The 18,926-nt window shown below is 43.4% G+C and overlaps 1 protein-coding gene across 1 annotated transcript in view; it reads left to right on the plus strand.

The window, feature by feature from the left end:
• The window catches only part of LOC133440788 (collagen alpha-6(VI) chain-like), a 90,832-nt gene that overhangs the window by 20,593 nt on the left and 51,313 nt on the right, over positions 1–18,926 (plus strand). The window contains exons 5-10 of the mRNA XM_061718108.1: positions 3,731–4,023; positions 5,556–5,862; positions 10,359–10,913; positions 12,087–12,644; positions 14,117–14,283; positions 15,662–16,073. Coding sequence (XP_061574092.1) covers positions 3,731–4,023; positions 5,556–5,862; positions 10,359–10,913; positions 12,087–12,644; positions 14,117–14,283; positions 15,662–16,073 — 2,292 coding nt within the window. The remainder of the gene's footprint in view (positions 1–3,730; positions 4,024–5,555; positions 5,863–10,358; positions 10,914–12,086; positions 12,645–14,116; positions 14,284–15,661; positions 16,074–18,926) is intronic.

Raw genomic sequence — 18,926 nt, forward strand, 5'->3', positions numbered from 1 at the left:
ACTTAGTGTATCGGAATTGTATCGTATCGGAAATCGTATCGACTTGCGACCTATTGATCGGAATCTTATCGTAAATCGTAAATCGTATCGACTTGGGACCTAGTGATCGGAATCTTATCGTAAATCATATCAACTTGGGACCTAGTGATCGGAATCGTATCGTAAATCGTATCGACTTAGGACTTAGTGTATCGGAATTGTATCGTATCGTAAATCGTATCGACTTGCGACCTATTGATCGGAATCGTATCGTAAATCATATCGACTTGGGACCTAGTGATCGGAATCTTATCGTAAATCATATCGACTTGGGACCTAGTGATCGGAATCGTATTGTAAAATCGTATCAACTTGGGACCTAGTGATCGGAATCGTATCGTATCGTAAATCGTATCGACTTGCGACCTAGTGATCGGAATCTTATCGTAAATCATATCAACTTGGGACCTAGTGATCGGAATCGTATCGTATCGTAAATCGTATCGACTTGGGACCTAGTGATCGGAATCGTATCGTAAATCGTATCGACTTGGGACCTAGTGATCGGAATCGTATCGTAAATTGTATCGACGTGGGACCTAGTGATCGGAATTGTATCGTATCGTAAATCGTAACGACTTTGGACCTAGTGTCTCGAAATCGTATCGACTTGGGACTTAGTGATCGGAATCGTATCGTATCGACTTGGGACCTAGTAATTGGAATTGTATCGTATCGTAAATCGTATCGATTTGGGACCTAGTGATCGGAATCGTATCATATCGACTTGGGACCTAGTGATCGGATTCGTATCGTAAATCGTATCGACTTGGGACCTAGTGATCAGAATCTTATCGTATCGTAAATCGTATCGACTTGGGACCTAGTGTATCAGAATCGTATCGACTTGGGACCTAGTGTATCGGAATTGTATCGTATCGTAAATCGTATCAACTTGGGACCTAGTGATCGGAATTGTATCGTATCGTAAATCGTAACGACTTTGGACCTAGTGTCTCGAAATCGTATCGACTTGGGACTTAGTGATCGGAATCGTATCGTATCGACTTGGGACCTAGTAATTGGAATTGTATCGTATCGTAAATCGTATCGATTTGGGACCTAGTGATCGGAATCGTATCGTATCGTAAATCGTATTGACTTGGGACCTAGTAATCGGAATCGTATCGTAAATCGTATGGACTTGGGACCTAGTGATCAGAATCTTATCGTATCGTAAATCGTATTGACTTGGGACCTAGTGATCGGAATCGTATCGACTTGGGACCTAGTGATCGGAATTGTATCGTATCGTAAATCCTATCGACTTGGGACTTAGTGATCGGAATCGTATCGTAAATCGTATCGACTTGGGACCTAGTGTATCAGAATCGTATCGACTTGGGACCTAGTGTATCGGAATTGTATCGTATCGTAAATCCTATCGGCTTGGGACCTAGTGATCAGAATCGTATCGTAAATCGTATCGACTTGGGACTTAGTGATCGGAATCGTATCGTAAATCGTATCAACTTGGGACCTAGTGATCGGAATCGTATCATAAATCGTATCGACTTGGGACCTAGTGATCGGAATCGTATCGAAAATCTATCGACTTGGGACCTAGTGATCGGAATCGTATCGACTTGGGACCTAGTGATCGGAATCGTATCGTAAATCGTATCGACTTGGGACCTAGTGATCGGAATCGTATCGTAAATCGTATCGACTTGGGACCTAGTGATCGGAATCGTATCGTATCGTATGGACTTGGGACCTAGTGATCGGAATCGTATCGTATCGTAAATCGTATCAACTTGGGACCTAGTCATCGGAATGGTATCGTATCGTAAATCGTATCGACTTGGGATCTAGTGATCGGAATCGTATCGTATTGTAAATCGTAGCGACTTGCGACCTAGTGATCGGAATAGTATCGTAAATCGTATCGACTTGGGCCCTAGTGATCGGAATCGTATTGTAAAATCGTATCAACTTGGGACCTAGTGATCGGAATCGTATCGACTTCGGACCTAGTGATCTGAATCGTATCGTATTGTAAATCGTAGCGACTTGCGACCTAGTGATCGGAATAGTATCGTAAATCGTATCGACTTGTAAGCTAGTGATCGGAATCATATCGTATCGTAAATCGTATCGACTTGGGACTTAGTGTATCGGAATTGTATCGTATCGTAAATCGTATCGACTTGCGACCTATTGATCGGAATCGTATCGTAAATCGTATCGACTTGGGCCCTAGTGATCGGAATCGTATTGTAAAATCGTATCAACTTGGGACCTAGTGATCGGAATCGTATCGTATCGTAAATCGTATCGATTTGCGACCTAGTGATCGGAATCTTATCGTAAATCATATCGACTTGGGACCTAGTGATCGGAATCGTATTGTAAAATCGTATCAACTTGGGACCTAGTGATCGGAATTGTATCGTATCGTAAATCGTATCGACTTGGGACTTAGTGTATCGGAATTGTATCGTATCGTAAATCTATCGACTTGCGACCTATTGATCGGAATCGTATCGTAAATTGTAAATCGTATCGACTTGGGACCTAGTGATCGGAATCATATTGTAAAATCGTATCAACTTGGGACCTAGTGATCGGAATCGTATCGTATCCTAAATCGTATCGACTTGGGACCCAGTGATCGGAATCGTATCGTATCGTAAATCGTATCAACTTGGGACCTAGTGATCGGAATCGTATCGTAAATCGTATCGACTTGGGACCTAGTGATCGGAATCGTATCGTAAATCGTATCAACTTGGGACCCAGTGATCGGAATCGTATCGTATCGTAAATCGTATCAACTTGGGACCTAGTGATCGGAATCGTATCGTAAATCGTATCGACTTGGGACCTAGTGATCGGAATCGTATCGTAAATCGTATCGACTTGGGACCTAGTGATCGGAATCGTATCGTAAATCGTATCGACTTTGGACCTAGTGATCGGAATCGTATCGTATCGACTTGGGACCTAGTGATCGGAATCGTATCGTAACGACTTGGGACCTAGTGATCGGAATCGTATCGTAAATCGTATCGACTTTGGACCTTGTGATCGGAATCGTATCGTAAATCGTATCGACTTGGGACCTAGTGATCGGAATCGTATCGTATCGACTTGGGACCTAGTGATCGGATTCGTATTGTAAATCGTATGGACTTGGGACCTAGTGATCGGAATCGTATCGTAAATCGTATCGACTTTGGACCTAGTGATCGGAATCGTATCGTATCGACTTGGGACCTAGTGATCGGAATCGTATCGTATCGACTTGGGACCTAGTGATCGGATTCGTATTGTAAATCGTATGGACTTGGGACCTAGTGATCGGAATCGTATCGTATCGACTTGGGACCTAGTGATCGGATTCGTATTGTAAATCGTATGGACTTGGGACCTAGTGTATCAGAATCGTATCGACTTGGGACCTAGTGATCGGAATTGTATCGTATCGTAAATCGTATCGACTTGGGACCTAGTGATCGGAATCGTATCGTATCGTAAATCGTATCGACTTGGGACCTAGTGATCGGAATCGTATCGTATCATAAATCGTATCGACTTGGGACCTAGTGATCGGAATCGTATCGACTTGGGACCTAGTGATCGGAATCGTATCGTAAATCGTATCGTATTGGGACCTAGTGATCGGAATCGTATCGTATTGCCAGGTCAGTGATGACACCCAGCTCTACTAACGACCCTCTCTTCACAGATTGCAAAGGCGCCAACGTGGCAGACGTGGTGTTCATCGTGGACGAGTCCGGCAGCATTCAGAGCAGCAACTTCCAGCTGATCCGTAACTTCCTGGAGTCGGTGGTGACGAGCCTGGACGTGGGTCTGAACCGGGTCAGGGTGGGCATCGTGACCTACAGCACCACGCCCGTGGCCCGGCTCCACCTCGACTCCGTCAAGTACAAGAGCGACATCCTGAACTTCATCCGGACCCTCCCGTACCGGCGGGGCGGCACCAGAACCGGGGCCGCCCTGGACTTCGCCCTGGAGCAGGTGGGTTTCTGGACCTTTTATACCATCCATCGTAACCGCTAAACCAGGGCTCGGTGACCCAACATGTTTTAGATCCATATTGGACCAAAAACACAAAAAACTAATATGTCTGGAGCCGCAAAAAATGAAAAGTCTTGTGTCAGAATTAGAATGAAGAAACACATGCTGCATGTTTCTGTATTAGTTAGAACTGGGGGAAGATTTATTTTTCATTATGCACTTCGAGAAAAAGTCAAAATGTTGAGAAAAAAGTAGAAATTTCGAGAAAAAAGTCGAAATGTCGTTAAAAAGGTCAAAATATCGTGAAAAAATTAAAATTTCGAGAAAAAAGTAGAAATGTCAAGATTAACGTTGAAGTACAATCTTGAGAAAAAAGTTGAAATGTCGAGAAAAAAGTCAAAATTTTGAGAAAAAAGTTGAAATGTCGAGAAAAAAGTTGAAATGTCGAGATTAAAAAGGAAAGAAAAAAAGAAGAAAAAAAGAGAAGAAAAGGAAAAAAAGAAGAACAAAAAAGAGAAAAAAAGGAAAAAAAAAGAGAGAAAAAAAAGAAAAAGGTCAAACATTTTTGAAAAAGCTCCAGGAGCCACTAGGGCGAAGCTAAAGAGCTACGGGTTGACGATCCCTGTGCTAAACAAATTGACCCACTACCCAATATCAGAGCCACAGCTCTTAAATGGTTCACTAGTTATCTTTCTCAGAGACAACAATATGTACACATCCATGACAACAAATCTCAATATAGACACATCAAATACGGGGTTCCTCAGGGTTCTATTTTGGGGCCATTACTCTTTATTATTTATATAAATGATCTGGTCAATTGCTCAAAGGTCTTCCAAAAAATCATTTTTGCTGATGATACAAACCTTTTTATATCACATAACAACATTCATGAGCTCCTTAACAATGAGCTCTCTAAGGTGGATATTTGGTTTCAAGTAAATAAACTCTCTCTTAATATTAAGAAAACAAATTATATATTATTTTGTTTCAATAAAAAACGAATAAATATGGAAAATTTGGCCTTTCAGATCAAAATAAATGATGAAGAAATAAAGTAATAGAGTAAACTCTAGAAAGTTCCTTGGGGTCGTCATTGATGACGGTCTAAACTTTAAATGTCATATAGATCAACCTTGTGCAAAAATTATCTAAATATGTCGGTCTGTTTTTCAAACTGAGACAACTGCTTCCACTCTGCCCCTCGCTCTTTATACAACTTTGTTAGAACCACATTTAAATTATTTGGCGGTTTTCTCGCCATTTCAACTTTTTTCTCAAAATTTCCACTTTTTTCTCGACATTTCAACTTTTTTCTCGAAATTGTACTTCAACATTATTTTCGACATCTTGACTTTTTTCTCGACATTTAGACTTTTTTCTCAACATATCAACTTTTTTCTCAACATTTCATACATGTGTGTATTCCTGTCTAATGTATTTATGTTGGTTGGCTCCTACCAGAAGCTTTTGATTCTCCAGGAGAACAATTCACATGTGTGTGATAAAACTTACCGATAAAACTTCCTTAGGTCATCAACAGGAAGGGCGGCAGGAAGGGCGTCCAGAAAGTGGCCGTCGTCATCACGGACGGGAAGTCCGAGGACGCCGTGAGCGATAAAGCCAGCGCTCTGCGGCGCGCCGGCGTCACCGTCTACGCCATCGGCATCAAGGACGCCAACAGGACGGAGATGGTGGAGATGGCGTCGGAGCCGTCGTCCCGGTACGTGTTCGGCCTGGACGACTTCGTCCAGCTGAAGCCGCTGGTGCACGACCTGCAGAAGAGTCTCTGCACCGTCATCATCGACGGAGCCGTCCCCGACACCGACGTCAAGGAAGGTGGGAAAAGACTTTTTAATACTTTTATAGTAGTTCTGGACGCATCACCCTCTACACTTACATTAGACATGAATGTATGTATACATGTCTACATACACGTATACATGTTTGTATACATGTATGGCTCTCCTTGGATCGCCACTTTGCTGTGGTGGAGAGCCTTGCGTGTTCCGATGAACCTGAAAGCGATGCCGTCTGGAGCTTTAAGCTCCTGGTTGGGTCGCCCATGGCGGGAAGGTCAAGGGTCACCCATGGCGGTAAGGTCAAGAGTCACCCATGGCGGTAAGGTCAAGGGTCACCCATGGCCGTAAGGTCTGTGGCGATAGGGCATGTCTACCAAGCAGTAGTTTTGCCCACTCTGCTCTACGGGGCTGATAGCTGGACCATCTACAGCAGACATCTGAAGGCCCTGGTACCACCAGCCATGTCTCAGAAAGATCCTCAGGATGGGCTGGGAGGACAGGCGGACTAACATCAGTGTCCTGAAGGAGGCCAGCATCCCCAGCATCAGCACAACCATCATCCGCCACCAGCTGCCATGGACAGGCCATGTTGGACGCTGACAACCGCCTCCCAAAGCTAATGCTGTACGCGCAACCAAAGGAGGGGAAACGTACCCAAGGAGGGCAGAAGAAGAATACAAGAACAATATCAAAACCCACCTGAAGAAATGCCGCTTCAACCTTAACACCTGGGAGGAGGTTGCTCTCCGGAGGGACATGTGGAGCAGGATGGTCCATGAAGGCACAACACAGCTGGACAAGGACGTCCACTGTGCCGCGGAAACCAAGAGACAACAGAGGGAGGAGAGATCTGCCACCAAAACGGCTCTCCGCACCACCACCACCACCACCACCCAGTCACGCTGTCATATCTGCCCCCACTGCTCAAGAGACCGTGGATCAAGGATCGGCCTCCACAGCCACCTGAAGACCCACAGATGACCAGACTCACCGACAGGAGGACAATCATACTCGTTTCGAGTGATCGCCGATGATGACGATGATGTGTACACGTATACATACATACATACATACATACATACATACATACATACACACACACACACACACACACACACACACACACACACACACACACACACACACACATACATACATACATACATACATACAAGTGGTGTAGTCTAATTTATTCTAGTGGGTATACTCTGATTTTTCACCTCCCAGCCCCGTACACACCCGTCCTGGTACGACATCTGTCCCGAAACACCACTTCAGGAGCAACAGCCGCTCCAAAACGACCCCACACAAGCATCAGCACGCTCATTAATGCATACAGAATGTATCCACACATAACTGAGATCATTCTGAAAGACTGGTTATGTATTATCTAAATGTAAATGTATTGTAAGCAACACAAGACTTATAACAGTCATTAACAGCTGGATTTTAATGAACCATCGAACAGCCAGTGACAAGACAAGGCAAATTAGTTTCAAATAAAGGAATATTAATAGCCTAATAAACAAAAATATGTTTACACAATGAAGTTTAAGCAGTCAAGTGCTAAATTAGTGCAAATCACAAAAATAAACTTCTCTGAATGTTGAAAGACACTTAAGTAAATTGATTTTCAACCAGCTTTGTATCATTAGAGAATCAGTAGTATCCTATATCAGATTCAGAATCTTGTAAACAGTCACACACAAATTACATCCCTGGACTTACATCACATCACTGGACTTTAAATACCCATTGAACAGCCAGTGACAAGACAAATACGTTTCAAATAAATAAAAATAAATAAAAAATAATACACTTAACACAAATAAAGTTTCAGCAATCAAGTGCAAAATAGGTGCAGACTACACAAATAAACTTAAAAAGGTTGAAAAGGCACTAAAGTAACAGCCACATTTCAACTACCTTTGTAACATTACAACAGTACTTTATCAGAAAAGTGTGAACAGTCTAAACACATTGCACAAATTACATCACTGGTAAACACTTCAATAACTCAACTTTCAATATCTTTCAAACTAAATGAATGATTTCAAAACTGTTTGTGTTCGTTTACCATCATCATAATATGGTTACTGTGTGTCCTAGCCCAGAAGCCCTGGAAAAGGATGGAACATTTAGAGATGATCCAGGTGTTGTTTCCTTCTGAAGCTCAATGAGATCATTATGGTCAGTGAAAGGTCGGTTCATTTTAGCAAGATAGTATGCTGTTCTGAATACAGCATCAGTCTCAGCTAACACAGTCTCTGACACAGTTCTCACTATATTTCCAAGTAAATCATGTCCAGCCTTCTCAGTGAGCTCCTGAGCTATTTCGTGTGCCCTAGACATCTCATGTCGTCGAATTTTGTTCCTCTAGGACGCTAGAGCTGTTTGTCTGTTTTCATTTGTGCCCGAAGACTTGATTTCAAAGGACACCCACTCCTCCGATATAGACACTCTTTTCTCTGTGAGGACGCCAGTTGACTTTGCTGCACTGCAGATAGCACAACCTGGAAGTAAACAAAAACATGAGTAATTAACATTATAATACAAGTCCTTTTTTGTATCTAGATTACTATTAGGACTTGTTGAACAGGGGCAAAATATATGAATGAACTGTTCAATAGCTCTAATTATGTGACTATATCTAACATATCAGTAATTAAATGGTGCACACAGTGTCTTATTAATGCACCTTTAAGATGACAATGAATTAACTTATTTTTTATTGACAATTTTATGAATTAACTATTTGCATATAGCATTGGGATAGTAGCATTTTTTGAAGTGAACTCTCTGCAAAAACTCTCTGCACTCCTCCTTAACTGACCAGTTATCCCTTTAAGTTTATGCATTTAAATTCTTTATACCAGCTTTAAATGTTGGCAGGCAAATATTTACCTAACTTTCCGTTTCTCCAGTCTAACCAAGGATGCCTGTTTTTAAACTCCCTCGTCTGACTCTCACTCCACAGGGTTGGCCAGTTGGAGTTGACTGACACACACACAGACACAGACACACACACAACCACCAGTTAGCTAGATATTATTTCAATGTGCCATTCACTTGCTGTTACAGTAACGTTTACTATTATTATAACATATACGAGTTCTACTTACCAGGTGAGGTGATAGCATCAGCAGGCTCCTCGTCTCCATCATCAGGTGCAGCTGTGGCCAATTCACAGTCAGCACGCTCCCTTTCTGAAACGCTGTCGCTGGCGTTAGCTGCAGCTGTAGTTTCCCCCGAAGCGGCAGTAGCAGGGCAAGCGGGAGGCTTACCGAAATACTTAAATAGTGTCATTTGGTTTGCTTTTCTTTTCATTCTTTTCTTTTCTCTACCTTCTTTCTCCAATACGTCTGCCTACTACTCGAGCCCGCCATACAAATTTGCTCTTTCCTTGTAGGTGACGTGAACGTCACCGTCACGCCTGACGGAAGCCCCAGGGTCCTAAAGTCCGCTCTTCGAAACCCAGAGAATGCGAATTTATGAATGGAAAAGTGAAAATGAATGTCACAAAATCATGTTGATACGTATCATTGCGCATTTCTAAGTGGTTATACGGAAATTCAGGACCTTTTCTAGTGGGTATACGGTGTATACCTGCGTATCACGCAGACTACACCACTGATACATACATACATACGACACTGGCATCGAATGACCAATACGTCACAATTTGTGTTACAAAGGAAAACATTGGGAAAGGGGCTAATTTGTGCTAACTTGTCCTAACTTGTGCTAACTTGTACTAACTTGTGCTAACTTGTGCTAATTTGTGCTAACTTGTGCTAACTTGTGCTAACTTGTACTAACTTGTACTAACTTCTAACTTGTGCTAACTTGTGCTAACTTGTCCTAACTTGTGCTAACTTGTCCTAACTTGTCCTAACTTGTGCTAACTTGTGCTAACTTGTGATAACTTGTGCTAACTTGTCCTAACTTGTGCTAACATGTCCTAACTTGTGCTAACTTGTCCTAACTTGTGCTAACTTGTCCTAACTTGTCCTAACTTGTGCTAACTTGTCCTAACTTGTGATAACTTGTCCTAACTTGTGCTAACTTGTACTAACTTGTGCTAACTTGTACTAACTTGTGCTAACATGTCCTAACTTGTGCTAACTTGTCCTAACTTGTGCTAACTTGTCCTAACTTGTCCTAACTTGTGCTAACTTGTCCTAACTTGTCCTAACTTGTGCTAACTTGTCCTAACTTGTGCTAACTTGTCCTAACTTGTCCTAACTTGTACTAACTTCTAACTTGTGCTAACTTCTAACTTGTGCTAACGTGTGCTAACTTGTGCTAACTTGTCCCGGCTTGTGCTAACTTTTGCTAACTTGTGCTAACTTGTGCTAATTTGTGTTAACTTGTGCTACTGCTAACTTGTGCTAACTTGTACTAATTTGTGCTAACTTGTGCTAACTTCTAACTTGTACTAACTTGTGCTAATTTGTGCTAACTTGTGCTAACTTGTGCTAACTTGTGCTAACTTGTGCTAACTTGTGCTAACTTGTGCGTGTCTCCTCCCAGCATGCACCCAGAAAGACGAGTCCGACATCTTCTTCCTGATCGACGACTCGGGGAGCATCGGAAACGCCGACTTCGACGACATGAAGGCTTTCATCAACGCCTTCATCCGCATGTTCCGCGTGGGGCCGCACCACGTCCGCCTGGGCCTGGCCAAGTACTCGGACTCCCCGACGCTGGAGTTCGACCTGACCAAGTTCTCCAGCGCTAGCGAGATGGAGACGGCGGTGAACGGCACGGAGCACAAGGGCGGGGGCACCAACACGGGCCGGGCGCTGGCGTTCATGGAGCAGCACTTCCAGCGCGCGGCGGCGGCGCGGCGCGTCCCCGCGTACCTGATCGTCATCACGGACGGGGAGTCCCAGGACAAGGTGAAGGCCCCGGCCGCGACGCTGCGGCGGCAGGGCATCGACATCCTGGCCATCGGCGTCAAGGCCTCCAACCGCACGCAGCTGCTGGAGATCGCCGGCAACGCCAGCAAGGTCTTCTCCGTCAACAACTTCGACGGACTCAAGCACAAACTCGACGACCTTTTCAGGGAAATCTGCGCTCCGGAGGGTAAGAAACCTTTTAGAGTCTTACAATTAGCCTGGAAAGAAGTTCGGAATTCATGAGGACTTTTTTGTTTCTATTTATTTTTTTTTATTTTTTTTTACTTTGATTAATTAGGATATTCAATTTTTTAAAAGTCGAAATGTCGGGAAAAAAGTCAAAATGTTGAGGAAAAAAGTTGAAATGTTGAGAAAAAAGGCGATATTTCAACTTCATTCACGAAATTTCGACTTTATTCTTGAAATTGTTCTATTTATTCAAAATTGTACTTCAACATTTATCTCGTCATTTCGACTTTTTTCTCCGTCAACAAACTCGACGACCTTTTCAGAGAAATCTGCGCTCCGGAGGGTAAGAAACCTTCTAGAGTTTTACATTTAGCCCGGAAAGAGTCAAAGTTCGTAATTCATGAAGACTTTTTTGTTTTTATTTTATTTTATTTTTTTTACTTTGATTATTAGGATATTCAATTTTTTAAAAGTTGAAATGTCGAGAAAAAAGGCGATATTTTAACTTCATTCACGATTTCGACTTTATTGTTGAAATTGTACTTCAACATTATTCTCGTCATTTTGACTTCACCAGTATTTGGGATTGAGTTGTTTTTTGTTTTTGTTTTATTTTATTTATTTTTTTACTTTGTTTATTAGGATTTTCAATTTTTCAAAAGTCGAAATGTCGAGAAAAAGTCAAAATTTCGTGAATGAAGTTGAAATCCATCCATCCATCCATTGTCCACCGCATTATCCGAGTCCGGGTCGCGGGGGCAGCAGTCGGAGCAGGGATCCCCAGACTTCCCTCTCCCCAGACACTTCCTCCAGCTCCTCCGGGGGGACTCCAAGGCGTTCCCAGGCCAGCCGAGTGACGTAGTCACTCCAGCGTGTCCTGGGTCTTCCTCGGGGCCTCCTCCCTTTTTTTTTTTTTTTTTTTTTCTCAACATGAAGTTGAAATGTTGAGAAAAAGGGCGAAATTTCAACTTTATTCATGAAATTTCGACTTCATTCCTGAAATTGTATTTCAACATTAATCTTGACATTTCGACTTTTTCTCGACATTTCGATTTTTTTCTCGATATTTCGACTTTTTGCACAATGAAAAAAATCTCCAATATATTCCTCCTGCATGGCGCTGATACCGGGAGCTTGGACCATCACACGTCTCTGTGTTTTCTCTCCACAGTCTGCAAGGACGTCCCCAGCGACATCATCTTCCTGACCGACAGCTCCGAGAGAATCTCCGAGAAAGATTACGTGAAGATGAAAGCGTTCATGAAATCCGTCATCGGCAAGTCGGTGGTGGGTTTGGACAACGTGCACGTGGGAGTGATGCAGTTCAGCACCGACCCGCACCTGGAGTTCCCTCTGGGCCGGCACCGCTCCAAGCAGGAGATGTTCGGAGCCATCGACCGCATGGAGCGGATGAACGGACGCACCTTCACCGGGAAAGGCCTGGCCGCCGCGGCGCCGCTCTTCGACGCCGGCGCGGGGGGCCGGCCGGCGCTGAGCCAGATCCTGGTGGTGCTGACGTACGGCAAGGCCGAGGATCGGGTCAAGGGCCCGGCCGACGCCCTGAGGGCCAAAGGAGTGACGGTTTACACCGTCGGGGTGTTCGACGCCAACCAGGCCCAGCTGCTGGAGATCGGCGGATCGCTGAGCAACGTCTTCAACCGGGAGAACGTGGACGCGCTGGAGGATCTGGACAGCACGCTGGCCCTGAAGTTCTGTGACCCGCAAAGAGGTGAGAAAACACGGGGAGGTGGAAGCAAAACGGGGAGGTGGAAGCAACACGGGGAGGTGGAGGCAACACGGGGAGGTGGAAGCAACACGGGGAGGTGGAAGCAACACGGGGAGGTGAGAGCAACACGGGGAGGTGAGAGCAACACGGGCAGGTAGGAAGCAACACGGGGAGGTGGAAACAACACGGGGAGGTGGGAGCAACACAGGGAGGTGAGAGCAGCACGGGGAGGTGGAAGCAACACGGGCAGGTGGAAGCAACACAGGGAGGTGAGAGCAACACGGGGAGGTGGAAGCAACACGGGGAGGTGAGAGCAACACGGGGAGGTGAGAGCAACACGGGCAGGTGGAAGCAACACGGGGAGGTGAGAGCAACACGGGGAGGTGGAAGCAACACGGGAAGGTGAGAGCAACACGGGGAGGTGGAAGCAACACGGGGAGGTGAGAGCAACACAGGGAGGTGGGAGCAACACGGGGAGGTGGGAGCAACACAGGGAGGTGAGAGCAACACGGGGAGGTGAGAGCAACACGGGCAGGTGGAAGCAACACAGGGAGGTGAGAGCAACACGGGGAGGTGGAAGCAACACGGGGAGGTGGAGGCAACACGGGGAGGTGGAAGCAACACTAAATTTTAACTTTTTTCTCAAAATTTTGAATTTTTTCTTGAAATTGTATTTCAACATTATTTTCGACATTTCGACTTTTTTCACAACATTTCGACTTTTTTGTTGAAATTTCAACTTTTTTCTCGACATTTCGAATTTTTGTTGAAATTTTGACTTTTTTCTCGACATTTCGACTTTTTTCTCGAAATTGTACAACAACATTATTCTTGACATTTCAACTTTTTTCTTGACATGTCGACTGTTTTCCGTAAATTTCGACTTTTTTCTCAAAATTGTAACTTTTTTCTCAAAATTTTGAATTTTTTCTCGAAATTGTACTTCAACATTATTCTCGACCTTTCAATTTTTTTCTCGACATTTCGACTTTTTTGTTGAAATTTCGACTTTTGTCTCAAAATTGTAACTTTTGTCTAAAAATTTTGATTTTTGTCTAAAAATTTTGATTTTTGTCTAAAAATTTTGATTTTTTTCTCCAAATTGTATTTCAACATTATTTTCGATATTTCGACTTTTTTCTCGAAATTTCAACTTTTTTGTTGAAATTTCAACTTTTTTCTCGACATTTCGACTCTCGGGGAGGTGAGAGCAACACGGGGAGGTGGAAGCAACACGGGGAGGTGGAAGCAACACATTGTTGTCCTTTTATTCCAAATGAGAATTGATAAGGGAATCGATAAAGAACCGAATCAGATCCATGTATGTCTGTTATGTGTTAAGTGTTCATTTGTGTGTTGTGTTTTTATGTCGGACCCCGGGAAGAATAGCTAACACTGTTGCTAATGCTAACGGGGATCCTAATTAAAACAAATCAAACGTTGCTTCACCGGTTCTTCTCTCTCTGTCCGGTCAGACTGTAAGAAGTCGGACAAAGCCGACATCATCTTCCTGGTGGACGGATCCAGCAGCATCAGTGATGAAGAGTTCCAGAGCATGCAGACGTTCATGAGCTCGGTGGTGAACCGGACCACGGTGGGCCCGGACGAGACCCGCTTTGGGGTCATCCTCTACTCCACCGAGGTCACCGCACCACGACACAACACCACGACACCACTCCACGACACTACGACAACACCACACCACCACACACACACATCCTCTACTCCACCAAGGTCACCACTTTACTTTATTTTACTTTATTCTACTCTACTCTACTCTACTTTACTTTACTTTACTTTACTCTGCTCTACTCTACTCTACTTTACTTTACTTTACTTTACTTTACTTTACTCTACTCTACTCTACTCTACTCTACTCTACTCTACTCTACTCTACTTTACTCTACTCTACTCTACTCTACTCTACTCTACTCTACTCTACTCTACTCTACTCTACTTTACTCTACTCTACTCTACTTTACTTTACTTTACTCTACTCTACTCTACTCTACTCTACTCTACTCTACTCTACTCTACTCTACTTTACTTTACTTTACTTTACTTTACTTCATTTCATTCATTCAAGTAAAACAAAACCGTTCAATATAATTACAACAAATCTCTTTCCTTGAATGAAACGGAGCAGAAAGAAGACTAAGCTTATTTTATCTGTCCTTTTTTTGTTGTACACTTCGAGAAAAAAGTCGAAATGTTGAGAAAAAAATCGAAATGTGAAGAAAAAAGTCCAAATGTTGAGAAAAAAGGGGAAAATTTTGACTTTATTCTCAAATTTGTACTTCAACATTAATCTTGACATTTCGACTTTTTTATCGAAGTGCACAATAAAAAAAAATAAAAAAAATTCCCTGCATGGCCCTGATACTCTTCTGTATTATACTTATTTCCTCCTTTTTCCAATGTTTTCCGTATATTTACAGTTCCAGCTGATGTTTTCTCTATATTTACAGGTCGAGCTGCAGTTCCAGCTGATGTTTTCCGTATATTTACAGTTCCAGCTGATGTTTTCTCTATATTTACAGGTCGAGCTGCAGTTCCAGCTGATGTTTTCCGTTCATTTACAGGTCGAGCTGCAGTTCCAGCTGATGTTTTCCGTTCATTTACAGGTCGAGCTGCAGTTCCAGCTGATGTTTTCCGTATATTTACAGGTCGAGCTGCATTTCCAGCTGATGTTTTCCGTATATTTACAGGTCGAGCTGCAGTTCCAGCTGATGTTTTCCGTATATTTACAGGTCGAGCTGCAGTTCCAGCTGATGTTTTCCGTACATTTACAGGTCAAGCTGCAGTTCCAGCTGATGTTTTCTGTATATTTACAGGTCGAGCTGATGTTTTCCGTACATTTACAGGTCGAGCTGCAGTTCCAGCTGATGTTTTCCGTACATTTACAGGTCGAGCTGCAGTTCCAGCTGATGTTTTCCGTATATTTACAGGTCGAGCTGCAGTTCCAGCTGATGTTTTCCGTATATTTACAGGTCCAGCTGATGTTTTCCGTGTATTTACAGGTTGCGCTGCAGTTCCAGCTGGACCAGTTCAAGTCCCGGGGCGAGGTCCTGCAGGCGGTGCAGGGGCTGAAGGCTCCGACCGGAGACACCTACACCTCCAAGGCCCTCAAGTTCTCCCTGAAGTTCTTCGACAAGGCGCAGGGCGGGCGGCGGCAGCTCAAGGTGCCCCAGATCCTCATGGTGGTGACGGACGGCGACGCCACCGACCACCACGGCCTGAAGGCGGCGTCGGACGCGCTGCGGGGCAACGACGTCAGCGTGTTCAGCATCGGCGTGAAGGACGCCATCCTGGAGCAGCTGGAGACGATGGCCGGGGGGGACACGTCCAAGGTCTTCCAGGTGGACAGCTTCAAGGAGCTGGAGACGCTGTACCAGAACATGTCCCTGGAGGTCTGCAACACCACCAAACCAGGTACGCAGGGGACGGATTCTGCTTTTATTCTTAACAATCTTCCGTTGCCGCTCTGACGGCCCGCCCACGGTCCATAATCAGTCCATAATTTACAAAACTAGGTCATTTCCACAGCTCATATGTTACGTGAGGTTCTCATGCAACGTATATTTGGAAAGCTAAATGGAAATGTCAAGAATAATGTTGAGAAAAAAGTCGCAATGTCGAGAAAAAAGTCAAAATTTCAAGAAAAAAGCCGAAATTTAAAAAAAAATGTGAATGTTGTGAAAAAACTCGAAATGTCGAAAATAATGTTGAAATACAATTTCGAGAAAAAATTCAAAATTTTGAGACAAAAGTTAAAATTTTGAGAAAAACGTTGAAATTTCAACAAAAAAGTCGAAATGTCGAGAAAAAAGTCGAAATGTTGAGAAAAAAATTGAAATGTCAAGAATCATGTTGTTGTACAATTTCGAGAAAAATGTCGAAATGTCGAGAAAAAAGTAAAAATTTCAACAAAAAAGTTGAAATGTCGAGAAAAAAGTCGAAATGTCGAGAAAAAAGTCAAAATGTCAGTCCACAGCTCATATGTTACATGAGGTTCTCATGCGACGTATCTTTGGAAAGCTAAGATTCTTGTGATTCCAGCAATATAAACCAGTTCAGGATATAATCATAGCAGCTGGTACAAATCAACCCCACAGACAAACTAACAAAGATTTGCGCAAATGACGCAACTTACCGATGAAGCTGTCTGGTTACAGTAAGAAAGGTCCAGTCAATCCAATCCAGTAAAGTATTTAGTCCAAAATACATTATTATACCAGTAAATATCCAAAAACAGCCTCTTCATTGTGACCACCGTCGTCGGACCACATGTTTACGTCTGTAACTCCGTTCTTCACGTCTGCAGACGGGAGAGCGCGATGGTAAAATGGAGCGTACACTCTACCGTGATTGACAGCTCATCCGACCATACAGGAGCTTCCCTGTCCCCTCCACCGACCTCATAGCGAATGAGCGCCTGTATGGAAATGATCCCTCATACAACACGCCCGGTCAAAAATATTCCCACAAAAATGGTCTGGTTACAGTCAAAGACAAAATAGCCGCTCAACGTCCCACATTTTCAACTATTATTCCTGTAACTCCACTTTGCACTTATATATTAAAGATATCTTGGTCTCAAAATGGAGTCTGCACCTCCTCCTTTTGATTGACAGCTCATCCGACCATACAGGAGCTCCCTGTCCCCTCCACAGCCTGTTTGAACACGCTGAAATAGAAGGTTTTTATTTCAGCCGGAGATTTGTTTTGTAATCCGATGTCTGCAGATGAATCTGTGACTTATTAGCTGTAAAACACACTGAGACCACACCATGAAGCCTTATCTAGTGCAAGTTCACATTTGATAACAATACCACAAAAAATGAATATTTTACACATGTTTCTGTAAGATTGTGTCTAGACCTTTGGCATCTCCAAATGGCCATTTGGAGATGCCAAAAAGACACTTGGATATCCATGGGCATAACTCTTGAACTTTTCAATGTACAGTCAAAACTTTGGCCTCTAATGAAAGAGACACTTAGAGGAATCCTATCCCATATCTAGATTCACTATCAATATTTAAAAAAATATATATAAATACATATAAAGAGTCAAAACACGGACGCACGTTTGATTTGCTGCAGTGATTTCACTGGTTTGCATGTAATTCCCGGCTTTGGTTTTTATTCCCACCCCCTGAAGCGGCACATTGTTGTTTTCAGCATTTCATTGGCTATTCAACGTGCCAATCATCAGCACGATTGGTTCCAATTGGCTCATTTTTTTATGACAAAAGGGGGACATGCGCTTCATTTCCATACAGGCGCCCATGGGTTATTGTAGGCTGTGGAGGGGACAGGGAAGCTCCTGATTGGTCGAATGAGATGTCAATCAAAAGAACAGCGTACAGACTCCATTTTGAGTAAAGATCTCTTGGCAAAGACGTGCCAAGCGAAGTTACAGCCAACAACACGTTGAACATCCGGCTTATTTCAAATGAAGAGCGGCTGTTTGTGGATATTTACTGGTATGATAATGTATTTTGGACTAAATGCTTTACTGGATTGGATCGACTGGACCATTCTGAATTTAACCAGACCATTTTTGTAGGAATATTTTTGGCCGGACGAGTTCTATGAGGCTTCATTAATGAGTTGCGTGTTGATTTGTACCAGTTGCTATGATTATATCCTGAACTGGTTTATATTGGTGGAATCACAAGAATCTTACATAACATATGAGCTGTGTAAATTATCTAGTTTTGTAAATGATAGACTGATTATGGACCCGTGGGCGGGCCGTCAGAGCAACGGGTTTTAATGTACAGAGAAAACAAAAGAGGTCCAAGTATGGACCCCTGAGGGACCCCTACAGTCCAGTCCAGGTAAAAGAGGTCCAAGTATGGACCCCTGAGGGACCCCTACAGTCCAGTCCAGGTAAGGGGATTTGGCACCGCTGCTTTCTGCCAGCCAGATAAGATGCCATCCAAATGGGACAGTTTAGCCAACAGTACTCGGCGGTCCACGGTGTCAAACGCCCTCTTGAGGTCTTGAGGTCTGGAGGTCTTGAGGAAAATGGCTCCCACACGAGCATTTCTTTCCAGGAGACATTGGGTATTTCCAACAAACATGGTGACGGCTGTTTCTGTGGAATGGTGAGCTCGGAAGCCAAACTGCAATAAAAACTAAAACGAAAGCTTGACCCAAAGACTAATCCAGCGGTCGGCAACCCAACATGTTTCAGATCCATATTGGACCAAAAACACAAAAAACTAATATTTCTGGAGCCGCAAAACATGAAAAGTCTTGTATCAGAATTAGAATG

This window comes from Cololabis saira, chromosome 3 (assembly GCF_033807715.1).
Source record: "Cololabis saira isolate AMF1-May2022 chromosome 3, fColSai1.1, whole genome shotgun sequence".
Classification (NCBI taxonomy): Eukaryota; Metazoa; Chordata; class Actinopteri; order Beloniformes; family Belonidae; genus Cololabis; species Cololabis saira.